General features: G+C 32.9%; 1 protein-coding gene across 8 annotated transcripts; it reads left to right on the top strand.

The window, feature by feature from the left end:
* The first annotated feature begins 16553 nt into the window (after positions 1 to 16553).
* On the top strand, positions 16554 to 19004 carry LOC148855407 (putative inactive purple acid phosphatase 29). Of its 8 annotated transcripts, none has more exons than XR_016113350.1 (5): positions 16554 to 16847; positions 16989 to 17377; positions 17485 to 17537; positions 18368 to 18464; positions 18610 to 19004. XR_016113350.1 is itself a non-coding variant. In XM_088986532.1 (5 exons), the coding sequence occupies exons 1-4, from the start codon at positions 16556 to 16558 to the stop codon at positions 18446 to 18448; spliced, it is 849 nt and encodes a 282-aa protein (XP_088842658.1). In that variant the 5' UTR covers positions 16554 to 16555; the 3' UTR covers positions 18449 to 18464; positions 18601 to 19004. The 8 variants fall into 8 exon arrangements, 6 of the variants coding, with proteins under 6 accessions (XP_088842658.1, XP_088842659.1, XP_088842660.1 ...); XR_016113349.1 differs by having other exon boundaries at positions 18601 to 19004; XM_088986532.1 differs by having other exon boundaries at positions 17485 to 17571; positions 18601 to 19004.
* Positions 19005 to 26161: the final 7157 nt, after the last annotated feature.

Here is a 26161-nt window from a genome sequence, read left to right as displayed (position 1 = left end):
CTTTAGAATTTGAACCAATAAGTAAAGGAAAAACTTAAAGTTTTGTCTAATCAATACATTTCTTCCTCCACATCTTTTTCTTTTCTTCTTTTCCTATAATAAAAATAGGGGTTCAGTCCCCATATTTTTTTATTTTTCTTTTCTTTCTTCTTTTTCTTTTCATAAATATGTTGATTTTATAGACATAAACATAAAGTTTATAATTTCTTATAAAAATTATGGATAGTTATTAAGGAAAGATGGTTATGGAACAACTACCTAGGATATGTATTTTTCACTTAAAAAAATATGTTGCCTAGACAACTAGGCGACAAGGCGCCCCCCTGTCGCCTAGCCTCGCCTTGGCACCTTGAAAACTATGCATGGGCCCCATGTACATCTCCACACATGGACCCCACATACATGTCCACCAATGGGGCCCACCTTAAAAATGTATGTGGGCTCCACATACATGTCCACCAATGGTATGTTGGGCCCACTTTGTAAAATGTACATGGGCCCCACATATATGTCCATCAATGGTGTAAATCCCACCTTGAAAAATGTATGTGGGTCCCACATTCATCTCCACACATGAACCCTACATGCATGTCCATCAATGGTATGTCGGGCCCACCTTAGAAAATGTATGTGGCTCCTATGTGTTAAATGAAAGGTTTACTAACCCATACACAAGACATTCATATATATGAAAGGTTTCTTGAGATCTATGAAAAATATTTCAACACAAATAATCTTTGGTCTTGCAAGATCTATTTGTAAAAGTTCACCCTTGTCTTTTAACTATCAAATCTTATAATAGATCTTTTGGAAAAGACTTGCCAAATAGGCATAATTAACAGCAACAATATGATGATGATGACTAGGAATACGAAATTGGGAGTTAAAAGAAGGGATGCGAATTTGTTTTGGAGGTAGATAAATGATGCGAGTGAAAGAAGATTACAAGTTTTGGCTTGATTTCTATCAAATCTTATAATAGATCTTCTGCAAAAGACTTGCCAAACAAGCATAATTAACAACAACAAGATGATGATGATGACTAGGAATACGAAATTGGGAGTTAAAAGAAGGGATAAGAATTTGTTTTGGAGGCAGATAAAGGATGTGAGTGAAAGAAGATTACAAGTTTTGGCTTGATTTCTATGGGTATGAATGATAGGTCGAATATCCAAATGAGCATTGTAAATAGAAGTTACATGTATTTGCTATAGTTGTAGAATGTGTTTGGTAGTCTAGGAATTATCTCTGAATGGCTTTGGTGGTCGAATATCCAAATGGCTTGATTTCTCCTAAACTACCTCCCCCACTTTCTCCAAAATTATCTCTAATTCATATTTATATTCTAAATTATCTTTAAGTCCTATTTATCTCCAAAATTATTTCTAATTTAGTAGGGAGTTTTCTCTCCTAAATTATCTCTAATTCCTATTTATCTTCTCCCCTACTTTTTATCTATATCTATCTAAAGAAAGTTTGGATTAAAAAAATTAAGAATTATTTAAATATTCTAACAAAATTATATAATAAATTTAAAATATTTATTAAAAACACAAAAAATAAGTTTATGTTTTTTACAAAATATATCATGAAATTATGTACTAACAATTTAAAATATGTTTTTTCGGATTATCAATTTAAATTTTTTTCAAGTATTTAATAATATGTAATAGCTTTAAATAAATAAATTTCAAAAAACAAAAAAAATTAAATATTTTCTAGATTATTTAAATATTTTTCATAACTAAAATTTAAATAGTTAAAATAACGAAATTATGTAAATTTTAAAAAAATTTTCAAAGTAGAAAATAATTATAACATAATATTAAAATTAATAATAATTTAATATATTACAAAATTAATAATGAAATAATGTAATAGTAGTATAAATTATGATTTAATAGATAATTAAATTCAAAGTTCACCTTAACCTGCATGGATAACTTAATGAATACAGAATATTTTGGCTTCCTTGATTTGCAGTATTTTATAGTACTATAGTCTTTATCTTGTGTGGTAAGCATTTAGTTCGGCTTATTAAACTTGAGGAATGCAGATGAAAATTACTACATTCTATGCGTTTTTTATTTTGGTAACCATGAGCACATTTCACACCAATCTTACAACACGTTGTAGCTAGTCATGTATTAGAAACATCTTCCCCTGAGACAAAATCAAGTATGAGAGGTATTCTCAATACACGACTAAAAGCATTGTAAGGAGGAAAGCCGGATTCTTGAGTGATCAATAAACGGAAGAAGAAAGAAATAATGGGTGTCAATGATACTCTCAACCAGACTCATCTACCTACATTTTTATTTTTGTTTTTGCATGACAAGAGCATGTTTTTGGGACCAAGAAAATCCATACTGATGAGGGCGGATTTGGCCCTCCAGTGGCATTATGACATCTTGTCATGGTCCGATACAGGCTTAGCCTTTCCTACGCTTGACTGGCTTACGTTAAGGGACACCATTGTCATTTTTGCCTGTAAGATTATTGGGAGAATTGATGTCATCTTTAGGCAGACCTCTAAAAGCTTAACGTACTCTTTGAGGAGGGGTGGTCGACCTCCTTGGATGCCTAACCTTGGCACTCCTAGACCAACTTCCCTTACAGGGTGACCCTGGTTGATGGCTAGCATGGTTACCAGGGTTCCTCATGGGTGTACACATGCGCATAAGGACAGTGCATGGGCCAGCACTGCGCTGCCGATGCTCAAGGGAGGCTTGGCATGCGGGCTATGCTCAAGCATGACCCTTCACCTTGCCAGCCCCTTGCCCAAGCTGATCGAGCTATCCCGTTGCCCATAGGGTGCACACATGCTCATGGGGACAGTGCATGGACCAGCACTGCGCTGTCGATGCTCAAGGGAGGCTTGACATGTGGGCCTTCCTCAAGCATGACCCTACACCTCGCTAGCCCCTTGCCCAAGCTGATCGAGCTATCCCGTTGCCCATAGCGCACGGTGTGCTCCGACCCAAGCGGTTGTCCAATCATCTTGGCACACAGGTGCCCATCATCATCGGAATATAGGAGACCCATTCACATCGGTGTCAAGCCACCTCTTCAGCGCATAGTCACCTTGCCTTATGGCCGTCCCCTTTAGCACGTAAGTGGCGCCTCCCATGGACCGGACAGAGCCAACAAAGTGCCCCGACCATGCGACTTGACGTCACAACCCAACGCTACTGACCATTGGGGAGTCATCCCTTCGGGCAACTCCTAGCCTCCTAGCATGCAAAGGCTTGTCCTGGCCTGCCTTGGCCTGGACGCCGCACGGGTTTATTCCGCTGTAGAACTACCCCCCATGACAACCTGACACCTCATGACAATTAAGCGCAGCCTCTTGACAACCAGGCAGCTCACCACCAGGGAACTCCGCTTCAGCCCCCGAGTCACAGGCCACTTGGGGGCAGATATCACTAACGAGATACTTAGCTAAAAAGCGGTACATCACAAAATTATTGATACGTGACCAGAAGTGGTTACATCACGTCCTATTGTTGATTCAAAATGCATTAACCAATAATTTTGAGTAATTCTTATCGATCTTCGTATTTTGGAGGATTTATTGTCTCCTTTGCTGCCTTTCTTTTGGAAAGATTTTTCTTTTTATTAAACTTCAATGGGACACAACCAGGGTAGTCCATTCCCATTTGGCAATGGGATTCTTAAGTCTCTGCTACAATGGGAAGAAATCCTATCAACTAAGCCGGCCACCATTATTTGTTTTGGTTATTTTATGCTTAAAACATGAACAATTCCAGATCTACAATCCACAAGGAACAATGTATGCAGATAGAGATGGCAATTTGACTTGTACTTGTGGGGATTACTCTGCCCCCATCGGGATAAGTTTCGGAGAAATCTGAAATTCTAAAGATCAGGGACAGGGTGGAGATGGTATTTGTCCACCCTACCCCAATTATATTATATGATATATATAAAAATATTAATATATTATATATAATATAATATAGTCTTTGATAATTTAAAAAAAAAATTTGCAAATATGCAGAAAGGAATGACGAGAATGAAGTAGTTTAAGTTCGAGGATCCCCATTTTCAGGAGTCGGGGATGGGGCATGCAAAGTGTGGCCCAACCCCGTCCATTGCCATTCCTACCAATAGAGAGTGACGAGGTTGGTTTGGCTGTTTTTTCCGAAGCCATGTTTGTTTGCTTAATACTTTCTAGGGCAATTTCATTAGCACTAGTACTGCAAATGAGTTGTCAAAATTTTGTTTTTACCTTGGAATGGATTTTCATATGAATCAAAGTAAAACATGACGCAAAAAAATGAATCAAAATTTATAATTTTTCGAAAATCTAATACTTGAATAACTTTCACCGCATCCGTGTAAATTTTGATAAATATCATGGTTTTCAAAAAACGAACCGGTGACTGAACCAGTCAGGGGTTTGGTTACCGGTTTTAAGGGAAAAAACGGTTTTAGAGGAAAACGAAATAGATCAGGTGACCGATTCAAGGTTTTTCCGGTCCGACCGTCCGGTTTTGAAAACAGTGAAAAAACAGGTCCGGTTTTTTTTTCATTTGCACTCCAAATAAAAATGCAAACAGCCAAACATCTTAATCCAGACTAATACGGATTGCGGAAACGTTGCCCACCTACCAAAATGAAGCTTCGGAAAAATCGATCGGGTCCCTAGTACCCTACCACGTATCGTTCAAAGATTGATTTGAGGCACGACGAAGTTGCGAAATTTCCACTGGCGTTCGCGGCTGATTGTCCCTCCGGCTCCGGTGTCATGGCTTTCCGAGAGCATGGATTTTTTTCATTTGTTATTATTACTATATGAGAGAGAAGGGGGTTGGGGACCCTAGTTTCATTGAGGTGGCCGTCGTTCTATTCTATTATTGCCTGAGGAGAATCAGAAAGTCAGACTAATCTTCGGTCGCCATGGAAGATTTGGAGAGAAGACAGAGGGAAGAAAGAGGAAGAAGAGAGTGGAAAAAAAAAGAACATAAACAGAATCTGTTTCTCTTTATTAGAAGACATACAAAGAAATATACAATCAGAAATCTAACGGTAAATAAGAAAAAAAGAAAAACAGTGAAGGAGAAAGCTAAGTTCTAATAGAATGAATTGAAGTAATTGCTTTTATTCCAAGAAAGCTCATCAAAGCTCGAGGGAGGGGAAAACAGTTGAATAGCGATGAGGACGTATTCCACTGTAGAAGATGAAGTGTGAGAACGACTTCTTAAAAATGCAGATAAACACTTTACCTCTTTTAGGAACCAGACGAGGTGGTGGCGGTTCAGCTGCTATTGCACCACTTCTGCGGCCGTCATCCCCACCGGTGGCGGTGGTGGGGGTAATAATTGTGCTTTTGAGGGCTTTCCATTGTAGCCCATTTACAGTAATTTTGTTAAGTGCCAACATGGGTATGTGGCTGAGTAATGTCAATCAAACGTTATCACAAAAGTCAGCTAATCGCCTTAGGAGCTCAAGGGTGGCGAAAATGAGAAGAACAGCTTATCTATCGTTAAACAAGAACTGCTCTCTTCACTCTGGAGAAACAGATATCAGGCCACGATTCTCATGGGTTTTGGGAAGCTTTATATACTTTATAAAACTGTAAGCTTGCTCCCACCTTCACCTCACGCCATTTACAAAACGACAAATTAAAGAAGCTTGATGGAAAACGTCCAAACCTAAATGAAAGAGAAATGCTTCTTGAAGTAACTTATTGCTAGAATTTGTGGTATCGCCCTAATCGATCAGATTCGCCGAGTTAATTCTTTGACTCTTAGGATCGGGTGGTTCCCATGAGATAAGGTATACCTATATCACTCACTGTGACCTTTTTTTGGTCTTTGAGCTCGAGAGAGAGATAGAGAATGCCGCCGGCATATATAATTACAGTAGGATAGAGATAGAGAATGCCGCCGGCATTCAAAGGGTAATCTTCATCTATCTCCCTCTCTCTCCCTCTTTGGATCGGTCTGGTTTGAGTCTAGGTAGACTTTTGGTCCTACCCCTATCTATACCACTTTAAAAAGTACGAATAGCCTCAATAATATTTATAGAAATTTTTGGAGACAAAATTTACCCCTCCATATTTAAATTTATTGATAAAAAAGATGGCAATTAGGGTAATTGGTTATTGATATTAAATGACTTGAAAAGAGGTAATTTTAAGATATTTAATGCATTCAATTCTCTCTCATTAAATCCAACATTTAAGGTATTACATTCACCTTCATTGAATAATATATTTAGGGTATTTTTGTTTCTTCTCATCTTTAAATTCTATTAATTAAATTCATATATAATAAATTAATAATTTCAATAATACAAAAACTTATACTTTTAAAATATACATTGAAAAAAGTGTTTTCGTCTAGGTGGTTGTAAGAAATTAAATCATTTTGGGTCAAATTGAACAATTCGTGTTGTCACAATTAAATAATAAAATTTAAAAAAAGATAAAATGCAAAGAATATAGAAATTAAAAAATGGGAACATTTTTAACATCATATATCTAACATATTAAACAAGAATAAGTATGATAAATAAGAAATGATTTTATTAATGATGAAGATGGAATGTAAAATTTAAAACTAATTGGAAATAAAACTATTTTCCTACTATCGCTCATTAAATCTCATATATAAGGTATATTCTCTCATTAAATCTTATATTTAAGATGTATTTTTCTCATCAGTAAACTCTACTAATTAAATCTATAACATTAACTTTAATAATATAAAAATAAATATTTTGAAAAAGAAATTTGAAAACAAAACCATTTTTCCGTCCCCGTGGTGGGTAAGTAATAATACCATATGGGGTTAAATGAGTTAATAAATAATGTCATAATTAAATAATAAAATAATTTAAAATAAATTAAATATATAATACAAATAAAAATAAAAAGAATTGGACATATCTCTAATAATGTGCATTCATTATACTAAACAAAAATAAGTATGAAATGTAAGAAGTATTCTTATTAATGTTGAAATTGGATTTCCAAATTTAAAATAAACTAGAAATGAAGTGATTCCATATTCAAATAATAAAATTTTTAAAAATAAAAATACAAAGAGTCCCAAAAATAAAAAAAAAATAGAGAAACATTTGGGTACATATCTAATGTTATATATTTATAAAAGTAAAATATTGGGTACATATCTAATATTATACATTCATTATATTGAACAAAAATAAATATTATACATAAGAAATAATTTTGTCAATGATTGAAATGTAATACAAAATTTAATGTCAACATAGAAATCAAACTATTTTTCTTTTTGGGTGGTAGATTAGTGCTTTATGTCAAATGGATCAATGGATGATATGATAACTAAATAGTAAATCTTTAAAAAAATAAAAAAGTACAAGTAATCAAAAGAATATATAAAAATTATATATTAAATATGTCAAACAAAAATTAAGTATATAAGTAGAAATTATTTATATAATGTAGATAAAATATGTAACTTAAAACTAATCTAAAAGCAAAACTATTTTCTTATTTATATGGTGGGTCAATGGTCCAACTTTTCAAAGAAACTCATGATGTCATAATTGAATAATAAATATTTAAAAAAGATAGAACATGAAAACTAAAGAAGTGTAGAATTTTGTCGAAAACATTTGGATACATATCTAATGTTCTATATTCATCATATTAAATAAACATAGTTTTTAAAATATATATTTTTTATTTATGATAGAAATGGAATACAAAAGTTAATAATAATAATAATAATAATAATAATAATAATAATAATAATAATAGGAAGAAGAAGAAGAAGAAGAAGTGTTATTATAATTTAAAATTTCCATGTGTGTTATTATAATTTAAAATTTCCACGTGCAATGCATGTGCATATTTACAACAAGCATTTAAGTTTAGTTTTAATCATATTGTTACTTTTGTTAATTTTCAATTTCTATGTTAAATATGATGTATCCAAAATTCAAGCAATTAATATGATGAAAAAAAAGTCTCACGTGCAATGCACATGCTTAATTACTAGTATAGGTAAATGTGCATAAAGAAGCCTAATAGACTCTATAGGCCAGGCCTGTAATTGGGACTATTGGGTCTGATATGATAAAATCTATAATTGTTAAATTGATACAATTAGACATGATAATATAGTAATATTAAAGTATATCATGAGAAAAATAGATAATTTATTTTTATGGTGAAAGAGACATCTACGTATTAGATTAGGAGTTTTTTTGTAACATATCAATACATATATATGTACTTATATATACAATACATCAATAATTAATTAGTTTAGGTATTAATCGGTTCACCAAAACCATTCCTGATCTAGTTATAATGGAAACACATAATGCAGACCGGACCCTATATAATTGTGTTAATTCCTTCTGGGTCTTGTAGGCTATCCGAATGTCCAATCCATTGACATTTTCATGTTTAAATGAACGAAAGGGCTTCTTGGGCCAGGGGCACAACCTTGGTCTTTTTTAAGGGATGGGATGGGTTGTTAACCTCACTCACAAGTCACAAGTTGCTGTCATTTTTGGATTAGGCTGAGCTTAACCGAAGTCCACTTTGTCATAAATCTAGAGACGTGAGTGATTAGAGGCTTGGATTTGATTCACTTCAAGTCGTTGCCTCTGAAAGCAAAGTTCCTTTATCTTTCAATTGGATCATGGGCTGGCCTCAATAAATTCCTAATTATTGTAGACATGGCTCCAGTATGGAAAGCTGATGATTTGGTAAGATCCCAGGTTTTTGTAAAGCGGGCACAACTTTAGTCATTGTTCAGGGATGTCAATGAGTCAGGTTCAGTGTAGGTTTGACTCAACCTGATCCAACTTACACATACACCAAACAAGATTAGGTTTATATTTGATATCATTGTTGTTTCTAAGGCTATGTTTGGTTTGAAGGAAAAAGTAGGGAAAGGAAGAGAAAGGTAAGAAAACTTTTACAAATCTTGTATGGGTTTCCTTACCTTTCCCTTCCTTTCCTTACCTTTTCCTTCAAACCAAACATAGCTTAAATGTTTTGGGTTGATCAATATAATTTGGTATACAATGCTTTTTAGAGTCTATTTATAGTTGAAATAGGCATACCTTAAAAATGCATGTCTAAAACTGATCATTACTTATAGTTGAAATATCAAATTATGTTTCTTACTCTAGGGAGGTTAAGTCTAATCATTCTAGCTCAATTTATTCTCATACATGCGTGTTGTGACCACACAAATCTGACTCTACTCCCACAAAGAGTACTCTCAAGTCAGTCCAAATCAGGTAGGCAAAACATTGTAAGCATGTTCAATGAGCACTTAGAATTTTTTTTGACATCTGCCCCTTAAAACACCCCCAGCCTACCATTGAAAAAGATTAAAAACAACTTTTGACAGTTGTTAGAATATTTGTCAAGTGCTCATTGAACGTGCTAATTATATTGTGCCTATTACATCCAGTCTGCTCTCCAAGTTAAGTGAAGGTGGCAGAGGGCCAAGGCTGAAGGTTTAATAAACAGGGACAAGGTGGCAGAGGGTCATTTATCAATTGAACTAGCTAAGAATACAAAGCAATAATCATTCAGTTCATCAACATTCATCCCTAGAATAATCCATTATGCTGGTGGTTGTGGTGCAAGCTAAGATTAGACATAGTTTCTTTCATTTCATCAAGTGACAATTTTCTTTCTAGTTGGTGCAAGAAAAGCTTTTTTAGTTTCAATTGTAGCTTGACAAGAGTTATATAAGCCTAGTTGCTATAACAAGTAAATTTATTATGTATCAATTAATTTGTTTATATGATTTTAGTCCTAGTTGTAGAATGTTATTCCATTGTATATCAGTTCCTTCTGAGACTTTGGGGAGTATTTCATTGGCTTTGAGGGTATCTATTTTCTTCCTTTTAAAAGGTAACTTTATTGCTACTATTCTATCTTCGACATAGTTCATCCATAAAAGGTAACTTTGTGGCTCTTCAATTGCCCAACTTTTTAGGTTATATATCAAGGTTTTTAAAATCGAACTGGACAATGAACTTTTCAGGGGTCTGATTCTCGGGTTGAATGGTTAGACCGTTTGAACCAAATCGATGGCACGTTCCGACAAAAGAAATAGAAAAATAAAAAACGACCAAAAACTACTTGATGGTTTGAATGGTTTGAACGCTTGGGTCAGTAATTTGCTAACCGAATCAATGATTTTTAGGCAAAAAAATGGTTTTGGGGTAAAACCAATTTTTTTTTGTCTGATTTTGAAAACGTATATATATATATATATATATATTAAAGGAAGGCTTTCAAGCTACAGCCCCCACCATTTAGACACGTAGCTTTTTCAAATTTAAACACATGGCATTTTCTAAGAAGTTGTTGTTAAAGCCAACAACCCACTACCACCATTTAGACAAGTGGCCTTCTCATTTTCTAGAAAGTTAGACACGTGGCAATTTATGAGAAATTCCTACTAAATCCCACAATCCACTACCAGGCTACAACTCCCCACCATTGAGACACATGGCCTGACACGTGACATTTTCTGAGAAGTTGTTAAAGCTCATAGTCCGTTACCACCATTTTCAATCCATTCCTAAAAAAATGCAAAAGTGATTATCCACAACCATTTTCAATCGATATTCTAATAATTGTTAAAAAACTATTTTTTGAAATAAATATTTCTTGAAATTTTAATAATTATTTAAAATTTTATAAATATAAATGTAACATTATTGATTCCATAATGTAAATTTAAAATTACTAATTCCCCGTACTTAAGAACGGGATCATTCACTAGTATGCATGTATTTGTTTGGTTGGGTTGGGCTTAGGTTGTCAAAGGTACCTAAGTTTAGGTTAGGTTCAAGTTTTCAGAAGTAAACCCAGCCTAAAGCCCCAAAACTAAGGCCCTACCTATGCAAAAGCTCCAACTGGATTGGGTCGGGATTTGGTTAAACCCACCCAAATTGCACCCTTAATTTTGGGTAATGTTTCATGGTTTATGTGGTGTAAAATGCTAGAGGCACCCTGGTCCACTAAATATCTTTTTTCCAAAACATCTTTTTGGGCATCAACTCTCAATTTTTAAATTTGTTAATTTATAAAAAAATAAAACTAAAATTTAAATATAAAAAACATGATGCCACAAGTCAACCTGATCAACTTGAATGACTAAACTGTAGACCCACAACTTGGAGGAAAAAACTACGTCATCCTTTCAGTTTGTTTTTAAAACAATATTGGGTCCTATTTTTAATCATATAAAGTGAGAATCATTTCACTACAAACAATAAGCTCTTTAGCGACCTAATCAAGCTAAAAAATAACCTTTAGCGAATTTAAACAAACATTTCTGAATGTATAGCAAATGTCACATCAAATTTGTACACTATCACACCTTGCATGCCTCATGAACTTTTCGTGATGTTTATTAGTAAAATGTCACCAATGAAAGTAAAAAGCCATCTTCTAAGCAATTTTGGGATGGTTAAAAGCAATAACAATGCTATATAAACATCATTAAAGATTACGGTTAAAATAACAATAATAATGTTGTAAATGTCATCATAAGTATTTTTGGGATATGGTGCTTACTAAACATTGTAAAAGACACCACTAAAATCATATTCATTGTCAAGAAAGGCAACATTTGGCAACATTTATTTATCGTTACTAATTAGAACCTTTAGTGATGGTTAATGAATGTTGCTAAAAGGTTCCATTTGTTGATAAAAATTAGGAATCCTTTTTGTGACATTTATAGAAACATTGCCAATAAGTACATGTACGTTTGGCTACATTTACTCAATGTCAAAAAAAGTCTTACAAGATTCAAACAACCATTTGGCCTATATCTTTGATGGTCCAATAGGGATTTTACATTCACTAGTTTTCAATACAATTATATACATCCATTTTAATCCGCACAAACCATTCAAGTCTTAAAATTGAAATTCATTACTTAATTTTTTTGAAAGCGCCCAAGGGTAAACCCATTCAACATAAACTTTCAGTTACATCTGAGTTAAAAAAAAAAAAAAACATCACCCATAAAATTTGGTATAGATGACCAAGCTTTGGGGGATGAACAAGACAAGGCATATTTTGCTAATTTCTGAGTTGCCTTATTACAAGATATGGAAATCCATTATCTAGTTAAGATAAACTTTATTTACAATTAATCATTTGGTATATATTACAACAATAAAAATAATTTACAACAATACAAAAGAAATCATCAAGGGATGTGGGCCTGTGGGCCTTCCCCTTTTCATTTCCCCTTCCCTTCCCTTCCCATCTCCTTCTCCCTCCCTCTTGTAGGCACTTCAAATGTTGCTATTTCAAGCCATTGTCTCTCCTACAAAAGGGGAAACAATGAAAATGCAATGTTATATTCTTTCTAAAAGATGCAAATATATAAAAATAAAGTTAGAGTTAAGTTAATCCATAGTTGAGACCAGTGTTGATACATCTTTGGGAGTAGGATTTGCATAACCTATAGGCTGAATTGGAGTGGGAGGGACCCAAGCTCTACACATAAAAGGCAAAGTAATGGAAAAATATTCAATATATTTGATATAGACATACTAGAAAGTTAGAGAAAGAAGAGAGAATATTAAGGTGATTTAGGATTTTAATTGGTGGAGGCATGGGCTAAATTGTCTCTAGTAGGTCTAAGTACGTTGGGTTGGTTTTTATCGAGTTCTTTTAGGTGGTAGAGGTTTAATTTTGAGTTGGGTTGGTTTTAGTTGATCTAAGATTATTGAACTTACAAAACTTAGCTTTGGCACTTTTAGGCTTTGGTGAATGGGTTTGACTAAACTAGTTGGAATGGGTTCTAGGGATCTCTTTCATCACTCTTCTCAAAATTCCAATGAATCAAGCTATATATGGAATTCCCTCCAAGATCCTCCATTAAAAAGGGGTGATTATTTTATCCCAACTAAGAAATTCTAGACTTGGAACTAGCTTTGGTTTTCAGGGCCGGGTTGGCATGGGCTTGCATTAGGCCCACAAATTTCTCGGTAGGGCCTTGGTCAAATACTTTATGCCTAATCCAACCAACATACATATTTATATATGTTATTTTGTGTTATATTTTATATATAAATATATAACATAACACCTATAACACATATTATATATAATATTCTATATTATATAATGTACAAAATGAAATTTATACACATGTTGTATTATATATAATATAAAATATACATATTTAATATTTTAACTTAAAAGTCATAGGTCGATATGGCCCTAGGCTTATTTTTAGGCCCAAAACCCAAGCCAAACCAGGCCTAGGGTTGGGGGTATAGACCTTATCATAACTTCTAAGCCTGGTTTGGCCCAAAGATGGAGAGATAGTTGATTACTTCCCTAGAGATATGGAGACATTGATAGAATTAGGAAACTAGGGGTGCGACTTGGGCTAGGTTAGCTTGAACAACATTAACCCAACCCGAAAAACTAGGGTTAGGGTTGAAAAGTATGAGCATGACTTAACTTTGGGTTGGCTTAGGGTTGAGGTCTTGACCAACCTAATTTAACTTCATATTTACATGTATAAGTATTATATAAATATGTATTTATGCATGTAAGTACTTATATATATATATATATATATATATATATATATATATATATATATATATATATATATATGCATGTACTAGTCATTAGTGGTGTAGCCGGTTCCTCTATAGTCATTCAATAATTTATATCAAAAATATTTTCATACATCAAATGATTTGACTAAAGTAACAAAAATAATTTAAAGTCTTGAGAATAAAAATATAAGGAAAAAGGATTAATACATTAATCACATTACTTCAACAAAAAACTATAAATGTCATTTTACAATTATCCTCGACAATTATATATCTTAAAACAAATAATCTAGATATAAGTACAAAAGAAACCAATAAAAACATAATTCAATCATATAGAATGATTAAGTGAACTACACAATTGTAAGTAAGAAAGTTAGAGAACTTATACTTTACCTTTCTCAATTTTATACTTGTGATGCTTGTAGTTAAATTAGGGTGGTAAGTGAGCAGTTCTTAATTATAACTTTATAAAGAGTTGCATAAAATGCAAAAAGAAAGTTACATTAGAAAATTATATGCATAAAACATATGAGAGGGCTGCAATTGGAATGGTAACTTTCTTTTGAAGCATTTTCTTATGTTTTTTTTTTTTTATTTTATTTTTTTATCTAAGTTTTAAAACCAAGGATTTAAATATCTATACGATAAGTCCGATATGTGGCATACTGTATTGGTATCGGTCAGGGGGGATATGGGAATCAACTAGGCCCATATCCCTTGAGTCGTGTGTATTGGAGCAATACACACCTATATCTACTTGTATCATGTTGTATTGGTTGAGACACATTGGTACACGACAATGCTGACCAATGTAGACACGTGATTCACATTTCACTTGCATGTCTATATTTAAAAAATGCAACTGGCGTGATTTAAATCCAAATCGACCAGTGCTTAAGCTTTAAATGAAACTATTAACTTAATATTCTTTTTCTTATGATAATAAATGTAATAAAATAAATTTTACCAATTCTAGTGTTCACGTGTAACCCTAAAAAATAACATATATTTATGTTCAACAATTCCAATTAAAGATATAAAATAATATTAAAAATTAATATTTTGTAATCTAATGGAATAAATAATTTGTCAAATCCACATTTATTTAAAAAAGTTGTTTTTAATCTCAAAAAGTATAAATAAAAAATATTAATAATGGAATAATGATTTTAGTACTTAAAATTTATAAATTTGAACATGATATGCATCGTAAGTTTTTTTATAAATTATTAATTAATAGTTTAATTTTCATTAAAGAAAAACATTTTATTATTTATTAAAATAAAATTATTATTTATAAAATACACAAGAATATAATATAAATTGAATTTGTCAAATCCACTAATATAATTTTATATCAAAAAATGATTTTTGTTTCATAAAATTTATCAAAATAAAATATTAATAATGAAATAATTATTTTAGTAATTAAAAATTATGAGTTTGCATATGAAATGTATCTTAAAATTTTTAATATATTTGATATATTTTAGGTTAAGATTATATATTTTTTTAAGTTAGTAATTGATATTTTAATTACATTTTATAATAACATTTTTATTGTTTAGAAAAATACAAATATTGTTTACCAAACATTTGAGAATAAGTTTTAAGTTGACTTTTTTGTTAATGGTAAAAGTTAAAAATAGTAAAATAGAAAATAATTGGTATAATAATTCATATAAAATAGTGAAATATATTTTGTGCCTTGAATTTCAATATAAAATAACATAATAATAGCTTTGTGCATATATTAATTTGTAAAAATATATAGAATATGTTCTAAAACTCTTGATTGGATACATTATCAATAAAGTTGTATGATTTCTATGCATCCCGCTATATTAGTTGTAATATATTTTTCACATATACCATTAGAATATACATTTCCTATGCATTAATACATTAATTTTGGTTATTTTGACTTTAAATATAATGTTATTAATATATTCATGGAATTTATATTCATTTCTTAGTACATCCAAGCATCTCTATATTTTTTATCTACATCCATTCATGTCCAAAGCGTATATATATCCATGTCCGTATCCATATCTAAATGGCCTAATAGGATACCCAATACTGAATACTTTAATCCTTCGTTAAAACACAAGAGATTTTTTTGATACCCAATACTTTAATCCCTTGTTTATTGTCTCTTGATACCCGATACTTTAATCCCTTGTTTATTGTCTATATCCATATTCATATCTAAGTTGTTTAATACGATACCCAATACTGAATACTTTTTAATATTTAAGTTACTAAATTGACCCGAACCCCTTAAATTTTCTTTCAAATTCATTGAAGAGGAGTGTAGGTCAATATGGAAAAATGACCCAAAATAACACCTATATTTAGTATTTCTTTTTCAACTTTAGTGGGGTCAATTTATGAATTTATAGTCAATTTAAGAGTAATGAAATTAATAAAAGATAATTAAAATAGATGCAAATTTATTAACAATAACCAACGAAAATAAGAATAAATATAAAAATTATTGATACACTTTAGTACAAAATATAGAAATAAAAATTAAACAAAATCGATATTATTAATAAATTAACAAAAGTTAAAAAAATAATAAAAATTAATAATCATTAATAGAATAGTAAAAATTAATAATAATAATAATAATAATAATAATAATAATAATAATAATTTGTTAGTTTAAAACTAATTTCTTTTAATTTAAAACTCCAATAAAAATAAAAAAAATAAGAAATAGAACATAAGAAATTGGTCACTGCCACTAAAGTAGTACAACTTAGATTGTGAAAGAATGTCATAGGAGCCATTTTTGCTTCAATTTTGCCTGAGCCCAGGTCCTGACTAGTATAATCTTTTTTCAAAAATAAATAAATAAAAATAGAGAATCTTTTATGTGAAGGTGTTGATTTAGACGGTCGCATGCTGGAAAGTTATAAATAGTAGCAAGAGAGAACGGAAGAAATCTGCAAAAATGGAAAACGGACCATCACCTTCCTCCTGTATTTTCTTCTTGATCTGTCTGTGCACTTTTCCGATCTTTGTGTCTGCCAATGACCCACGTCCTCAGGCTCAGCTCCGTTTCCGCAGAAATGGAGAGTTTAAGATCCTGCAGGTTGCAGACATGCATTACGCCAATGGAAATAAAACACGTTGTCAGGACGTGTTGCCGGAGCAGATGACGTCGTGCTCTGACCTCAACACCACGGCCTTCCTTGAGCGCCTGATCCGTCTCGAGAGTCCCGATCTCATCGTCTTCAATGGCAGTATTCTCTTCCTCTTCTCATTTTCTTTTTTCCCTCTAGCTAGTTTGCAAAACTCAGGCCAACAGATGAACTAGCCTTGTAAAATCGATTCGTTCTCAAATTAATTTGACATCTTTCCATTGGGTTTGGGTTGTGGAGCAGGAGATAACATCTTGGATTACGCGGGGAATGCAAAAGCATCCATGGATGCAGCGTTTGGCCCAGCTGTGTCGTCGAGGATCCCATGGGCTGCCGTCCTAGGCACCCACGACCGTCCATCGACACTGTCAAGTGAAGAAGTGATGAAACACATCGTTACCATGAATGGCAGCTTGTCTCAGCTCAATCCTCCAGGATACATCATCGATGGATTTGGGAACTACAACCTGGAGGTAGGTGGGGTTGAGGGTTCCAGTCTCCAAAACAAGTCAGTTCTCAATCTATACTTTCTTGACAGCGGAGGCACTAGTGACGTTCTCTCCATTCCTGGCTTTGGTTGGATCAAGCTCTCACAGCAGCTTTGGTTCAAAAGAATTTCCAACGAGCTCGAGGTATTAATGTATTTTAATTTGAGTCAGAAATTAATTTAATTTTATTCAATTCCTTGTGATTTTGTTGAATGTAACGTTTTCTTTTACCCTATTTCATTCCCATGCAGAAAGTATTCATGGAGGAACCAGAGCCACAGAAAGGGTCGGCACCAGGACTTATGTACTTCCACATCCCATTGCCTGAATATGCGATGGTAAACTCATCAAACATAGTGGGCGTCAAGCAAGAGAATGTTAACTCAGCTTCTGTGAACTCGGGCTTCTTCACAACCATGGAAGAAAGAGGAGATGTGAAGGCAGTGTTCACAGGCCATGACCACATCAATGATTTCTGTGGAAACGTAATGGGTATTCATCTGTGTTATGGTGGAGGATTTGGGTACCATGGATATGGGAAGGAAGGGTGGGCGAGGAGGGCAAGGGTGGTGTTGGCCACCCTGGAGCAGACAGACGAGGGGGAGGGGGGTTGGGGAGCGGTGAGTTATATCAAAACGTGGAAGCGCCTTGACGACACTGACCTGTCTCTCATTGATTCCCAGGTCCTGTGGAGCAAGGATCCCGGATCTACTACCAACAACACGCTACACAGAAGATACTACGGCCACATAACCACAACAATATCGGCAACATCTCCCTTATGTTGTCTTTCATGGAACATGTTTCCAATGTGCGGCTGTATTTTCTTGTGGGTAGCTTTTGTTGGTATGGATAGCATATGTGGATTCTAGAGCTTGAGTTTCACTTGAAAGAGCTGAGGAATACAAAGGGTGTCAACGGATCGTGTTTAGCTAGCATGGGTTTTGCCTCAATCCTAATCCCACTCTCCAATGTCTCCACCCAAAAACCTCATCCAATTTCCAAACTCGACCTGACCCCATAGGGTTTAACGCAATACTGATCCAACATTATCTTTGGTTTTTCAATTGTATTTTTTATATCACATTTTGAAAACATACAAGTCGTTAATTTAAGTTGAAATTTGTTTTACAGGTTTTAATTAAGGTGTGCTATTTTTTCATTAGAAAAAGAAGAAAAACCATAATCAACATGAAAAGAAATTCTAAGCTTTAAGATGGATCAAGCCAGGGTGAGTCGGCCAATTAAACCTAAACCCAATTCAAGTCAGAGAATCAAAACCCTAACCCAACCTTATTGGGTTGGGGTCAAGTTGGATATACCATTTAACCTTACCCATTGACATCCTGATTGTCTTTTTGTTGAAGCTGAAGCAGCGGTATTTGTTGAGAGTCTGAGACTGGCAATTGATTTGAATCTGAGGAGAGTAACTATAGAAGCAGACTTGCTAATTCTGGTGCAATCCCTTTTAAATTAAGAACCCGGCTTCTTCTCATTGGCGTATTCAATCTCTAATCACCAACTGCAGAGAACTCCTGTTTTTTGAATTTGATTCTATTTCAATTCTGCATGTGAACGAGGGTGCTGATTTCTCATTCTTTGAGTTGTGGTATGCCACGGTCTGAAGATTCCCTTCCTTGCATTGCTTCAGCCATCTTGGAGGAGTGTATTTGATTTTTATCCCTATTCTCTTTTGATTGAATGAAATTAGTCTAAAGGTTCTTTCCAAAAGAAAATAAAAAAGCTTGAGATTCATATTCAAAACTAAGGAGTATTGAAAGTTGAGTTCCACTACACTACATAAGTCTACATAATAGGGAAATAACACCAAATTGAGTTCTATTACACTATATAAGTCCACATAATAGAGAAATAACATTAAGGCACCTAAATCATCATCATCATCAATTTTTTCTTCTAATTAAGCTATATGCCGCTATATAGGGTCAACTACATGAATCTTATTTTTCCATTCTACTTTGTTTAATGTCATATTTATTGTTAAGTTATGAGTGCTTAAATCATTTCTTATTATTTCAGTACATGCACTTTTTGGTATGTATAGCCTCTAGCAATTCTAGCCTCTTTGACAACAAATTGTTTATTCTTATAAATGCTTCCATGCACATGAACAAACCATCTTATTCTATTTTTTTATCGTCATTAATTGCAACTATTCCTAAGTTTTATGGAATAATTTCATCTCTGACCTTATCCTTTCTACTTCTTCCACTCATCCATTCCAGCATGTGCATTTTTTCCACTCACTTTTTTTTTTTTTTGACCAGAACACCTAATATGACATCAAAATACCTAATCTTGATTCCAAATCACTCAATTATCACACTAGCAAATGAAGACTACATATAAAACTGAATATAAACTCATCTATAACTGAATGTATAGACACTAAGGCTGTGTTTGGTTTGAAGGAAAAAGTAGGGAAAGGAAGAGAAAGGCAAGGAAACCTATAGAAGGTTTGTAAAGATTTCCCTACATCTCCCTTCCTTTCCCTACCTTTTCCTTCAAACAAACATAGCCTAAGGTGATGCTTGCTTTATGGTAACTTTGAAAAAGTAAAACTTGATAGATTTCTTTTACTTAGCCTATTTTTGTTAGGTTTACTTATCAAAGGTATTCATAGATTGGAAACCAAAAATTTCATCTTTACTAAGTCGCTCACCCTATCTCCCATAGGAGGCTGATTGATAAAAGAGCCTAAGGCCCCGTTCGCATTTCTGTAAGTTATTTACCTAGGTAAATGCACTTAGCCAAGTAATTGTTTCCTAGGTAAATAATTTTTCCCTGGTTCCCACATAAATCTGAAAATAGAATATGGGATTTTTGGTCAATGGGAATCAAAATCCTATTGACCAACTTTCCCCCTCTCAAAATCCAGAAAAAGAATGCCTCTTAAAAGAAATTCTTGATATTTTAGGCTTCAATTACATCCAAGTCTTTTCAATAATTATTATGATTTATGTGCTAAGTATGATTCAATAACACGTAGGAGGTAGATATATACCAAAAACAAAAATTAACAGTACAAAAAAAGAGAATAGTGATCCCACGCCACAAGGGTTGAAATTATGGGTATAAGGGATGGGCTACACAATAGTCCAGAGAATGACCGTTCAACCCACCTCAGAATTCTTAGCCCCACTGTACAGGTGGGATGAATCCTGATCGTGGATTGATGCCAAATCCACGGGCAAGATGCGGTTTATAGGGGAGACTATTAGTAGACTGTGGGGGTTGTAATTTCAGAATTCTGCAGTGAGATGCAATGTAATTCTCTATAAAAAAATCGCTTTCCCTCATCAAATTTCAAAGGATAATTTTGTAATTTTATTTTCACTATCAATTACACGGAATAATGAAATAGGAACAAAAGAAACTGTCTAAAACTCACAATGAGTTTTCAGCATTTCTCTTAAATTTACCACAACTTTTCAAAATGTCTAAATGTTACCATGTCACTAACTTGATGTTAAACAGACTAATGGGTGTTAATAGATTATCATTTTAACCTTCACAGAAAAATATAAAATATATACAAAATAAATTAACGGGTGTTAATATATTACCATTTTAATATTTAGACATGGAAAAAGGAAAAAGTTCAAAAACATATTTTCAAATATAAAATGCATAAAAACAAAGAAATTACAAAAAAATATAAAAAACTATAGAGATTGCAAAAAATAAAATAAAATATAATTTTCAAATTATAGAAACTATAGAAATTGAATATAGGAAAATTTATAGATTGTAGAAAATAGAAAAATGTAAAAAAATAGAAATTATAAAAAACATTGGAAATTATAACAAAACACTAAAAAAAGAAAAAAAAAACAAGAAAATTGAAAACTGAAAAGATCATTTTTCCTTTAACTCACCATTCAAGGGTAATTTGGTCATAAAAATTATTATTTATGCTAACATGACACCCTCTGTTAAGAAGCATTAACGGTGCACTAACGGAATGTGAGTTTTGGAAGATAAAAACTTTCTGACATGGTGAGTTTTAGACATTATGAAAAGTTGTGGAAAGTTTAAGAAATGTTGAAAACTCGTGATGAATTTTAGACAAATTCCCTACTAAAATCCATGTGGGAGTTGTTGAAAACAAAGTTATAGGAATAATTATCACCATCCTTTTAATGCAGAGCGGTATCCTTTTAATTTACCCCAAAAATCAGCTTTTTGTTGTTTCCAATATTATCTAACGATGACTTTAAGCTAAGTGATTTTAGCAAGCATCCAATTACTTGGGTATCCAACATACCCTGTTCTAATTAATTAGTAGGGTTCCATTTAGGTCCAAAAACAATTGGGCCAAATACTATATATCCAAGTTAGGCCGAGGCCCAATAATATAAGACTTAGTAAAAATCAGGCCCAATGTTTGCCTATATTTAATGTGCAGGTGGTAAATGTATGAAAAATCTTCACTCTCTCTCTCTCTCTCACATATCTATCTAAATCTGTTCTTTTTTTTTTTCACATTGATAGATGCCTTGGTGAATGGGATTACACCATTAGTGAAGATCTTGTGGAGAAGATTTCAGCCCTGTTATATCTAAAATGTCCCATCCAGATGAGGAAAGTGGATGTAGTTATTGATGGGATTACACCAACAGGATTCATATTTTTACATCTCAAACATGTTTCATATTTGTATATTGTTATTGATGGGGTTATATTTTTTGAGATAGCAATCATCTATAGCTATATTGCTATTAATTAAAAATGTGAATGAGGTTTAGATTCTGAAATTTTTTAACTAAAATATTCTTACTCTTTGAACTTGGTCTCCCTATATTTATGAGGGCAAAAAACATAATTTGAATTACTACTTTTATTAAATTCATTATATTCCTCATCATTAAGTCCTATATTTAAATTATTAAGTCCATTTTCTTTTACTAAATCTTATATTTAAGGCACGTTAAATAAATGGGCTTTGTGGACTTTTCTTGATTTAAACACCCCTATTTATGAATTTAATCCCTTTTTAACTATGTAGGCAAAAAAATGTAATTTAAATTACTATTGCATTCCACTTCATTAAATTTCCTCTCATTAAGGTATTAACTCTAATTCTCTCTCATTTGATACTTTATTTGAAGTATTTTTGTTTCTCACCAACAAATTCTACAAAGTAAGTCTATATCTAATATTTTTAGTAATATAAAAACTATGTTCAAAACTAACATGAAAAATAATTAAATAAACCATCCTTTTGTTTGAGTGGCAAGTAGATAGTCAACCATCAGCATCAAATGGATCAACCAATGCTCTCATGGTTATAATCAATATATATATACATATGAAATGGTTATTTGTGGACACCTTCATCATGAAGTAAATGGAATCCACATGAGTGGACCAACTTATGAGCATGAGAAGTCCAAGCTGCAAATACATGTGCTTGCCCTTCCAGGTTTCTACCCCCTTTCACAAAATCCAATTTGTTGCTTCCCCTTTCTCTTGCCCCCTCTCTCTCCTCCTATCTTTTGGGTTCTCTCTCTCTATTCTCCTGTGTCTATGGTGAACATCTCTTGGTCATCTGCCCCCTTTACTCTCTCTCCTCCTGTCTCTGTAGTTCTCCCTCTCTTCTCCTATCTCTATAATTCCCCCTTCTCTCTCTCTCTCTCTCCCCTATGTCTGTGGTGAGCACCTCTTCTTCTCAATCCCTATTGCACTATCTTTCTCTCTCTTTCTTTAAGGGTGTCCATACAAAACCAAAAAACAAAAAATCAAACCGAATGGGAAAAGGTAGCTAATTGAATTGGTTGGTTTGGTATTTTTGAAAAACTGAAGGACCAGTTCGGTTTTTGGTTAACCTAGAAAAGAAACAACGGTAAACCAAATTGACTGGTATATATATTTATATGTATATTTTATATATATTTTTAATATGTCACATATTTTCTATATATTATATATAAATATATATGCATTATATACAAATATGTATACACATTATATATATAAATATGTATATACATTATATTTATAAATATATTATATATTTTTATAATATTTGTAATATAATATTTTACACATATTTATATAATATATATTATAAATATAAAAAACTGAAAAACTAATGAAGAATCGAACAAGTCAAAAACCAAGACCGATCAACTAGTTAACCGGTGGTTCGATTTGGAAAAATTGAAAATTGATAGGACCAGTTCAGTTTGAAAGAATTGCTTATGATTCGGTTAACCAAACCGTGGACACCCTTATCTCTCTTCTCCTACTCACAACACCTCTTCTTCTCTGGACCATATCTCCTTCCCCCTTCTCTCTCTCTCTCTCTCTCCTGTCTTTGTGGTTCTCTTTCTCATCTCTTGTCTCTATGATTCTCTATCTCTCTTTTCCTACTCGCAACACCTCTTCTTTTCAGTTCCTATTGCCCTACCTCCTTCTTATTTTCAGTCACGGGAAGGGAAACACCCTACTGCCCTTAGAAACCATATGTTCCCTCTTCTTCTCAGTTCCACATGAGTTTTATTTTTTCCTAGATCCTTTTGTTCCCTCTATTCCCTCTTATTTCTCCAAACCCTACTCCCTTCCCTCTTCTTTTCAGTCATGGGAGGTGAAAAGCCCTATCCCAAAAACCCTATTATAATCATGTGAAGGAGTTTTAACACTACCCCGTTAGAAACCCTATTCAAGTCATAGGAAGGAGTTTTCTTCCTTTGCATGATGATGGAGGTTTTTGTAAAGTTTATGTGTTGTGACATTCGCCATTGCACTATGATGGAGCCAAAGTGAGCATTGTTTTCTCCTTTGTTGGATTACCAATGACCTTCAAGAGACATGTGAAGTTTTACCTGGTAAGTAATCAATGACAATTGTTTCCTTAGTCGGATTACCAGTGACCTTTGAGGGACGTGTGACATGGTTTTTAAAACAAATTGGTGACCGAGTTGTTCAGGGGTCCAGTTACTGGTTCGAACGATTGGCCTGTTTTGACAAAAAATAAAAAAAAAATTAAAAATAAAAAAATTAAAAAACGGTCAAAACCATTTGAATGGTTAATTGGCCGATTCAACAATTTGCTGACCAAAATCAATGATTTTAGGAAAAAAACAATTTTAGAGGAAAACGAAGGTGACCGGTTTCTGGTTTTTCCGATCCGATCCGGTTTTGAAAACAGTGGTTTTATCTCGATAAATAATCAATGACAATCTTTATTAAGTTTTAATTAATTAATTGTAATTAACTATTTTTGCATAATGCACACGTATTGTGCCGGCTGCCTCGTAGATCTGATGGCTGATAACCTTATCATCATTGGCGATGAGAAATCTGATAACTCCGACACGTGTGGTGTATCATTATGCACAATTGCACATTAACATCTAGCTCTTGAGTTTCCAATGGTAACCAAGGATCAGCAAATGCCAGAACTGGACCACCATTACGTACCAACCAACGACAACCCTTACGGAGAGTAGACCGACACTTCAACATACTTGCCCACTGAGCTGTACATCTTTCCGTAGGAGAAACAGTCCAAAATTATTTAGCTGTCAATACTTGCACCCACAATTGATTACTTTCTGTGAGAAACCACCAACACAACTTTGCCACCAATGCAGCATTTAAATGGTTGAAATTCTTTAACCCCATACCACCAAAAAACTTCGATTCAGTAATCGACCTCCAATTCTTTAGGCTGCGTTTGGAAACGATGTAAATGAAAGTGTAAATCTCGGTTTAAGGTAAATATGTACTCTAGTTCATTTTTGCTTGTATTTGGCAATATTACATTTTTGTATTGACAAATGACAGATTAATGCATATTTATATTGATAATAAGATGTAAAAGTACATCAATAAAAAAATATATTTGTATTCAAGTGGGCTTTCTATAAAAAGAAAAAAAAAACATATGTTTTATTAGAATTCGTATTTACATCCATTACAGCTAAAAGTCTGTTTGGTAAGAAGGTAAATTTGTCAATGCAAAACTAACCCAGCATTGCAATTTATATGAACTGTTTTACACTCTACATAAGTTGATCACAATAAGAAGTAGATAGCAACTTAATAGCCATAGCATACATATCTGAATCCATTATGACACTATTAAGGGGAGATCTGATTTGATTGGATCTCATAGACGTAGATTTGTATTCGAATTCAATGAGATCGTCGAATCTTAAGATCTGATTTTTTTAAAATAAATAATATAATATATTTACAAAATACAATAAAAATAATATATTTATAAATAAATAACATATATATCGAATCAGGTCTTCTTGGATTGAATAAAGGAGATTTGAATCCGATCCAATTTATGATCAGGTCCTATTATTTGATCCAATTCAAAGATCCAAACTAGGAGATCCAAATTTGATAGAATAGGATATTGGATCTCGGATTAGAGCAATCCATTTACACCCCTAGGTGTACGATACTTCTAGTTAATTAGGGTTAGGGTTGAGGCAAATCCATTGACATCCCTGCCTAATTAATTAATTTATAATTATTAATAAATATAAAATTATAAAGAAATTTTAAAACTAATTGATACAAATGTAAAAGTTAATTAGCAACAACAATAAATTTGCTAGAATTTTCACAACAAAAAAGAATTTTGGTGACATTCCTACCTAATTGATTAATTAATAATTAGTAATACAATATAAAATAATTGAATAATTTTAAAACTAATTTATAGGAATGTAAAAGTTAATTTGATACAATAATAAATTGCTAATTTTATCACAATAAAAAAACTTGGTGATGTTTGGAAACACAATCAAAATGTGGCAAAAAGCTTTTTCTATGACGTAAATGTCACTGAAAAACGCTTCGCGCCATTCTACGCCAAAGGCCAGTGGTGGTGGGATGCTCCATTTTCATGACATTTACAGAAACGTAGCACTTCATGAACGTTAA

This window comes from Nelumbo lutea, chromosome 4 (assembly GCF_056320005.1).
Source record: "Nelumbo lutea isolate HS-2025 chromosome 4, American lotus-T2T, whole genome shotgun sequence".
In the NCBI taxonomy this organism is placed as follows: Eukaryota; Viridiplantae; Streptophyta; class Magnoliopsida; order Proteales; family Nelumbonaceae; genus Nelumbo; species Nelumbo lutea.
This window is presented reverse-complemented; position numbering and strand designations above follow the sequence as displayed.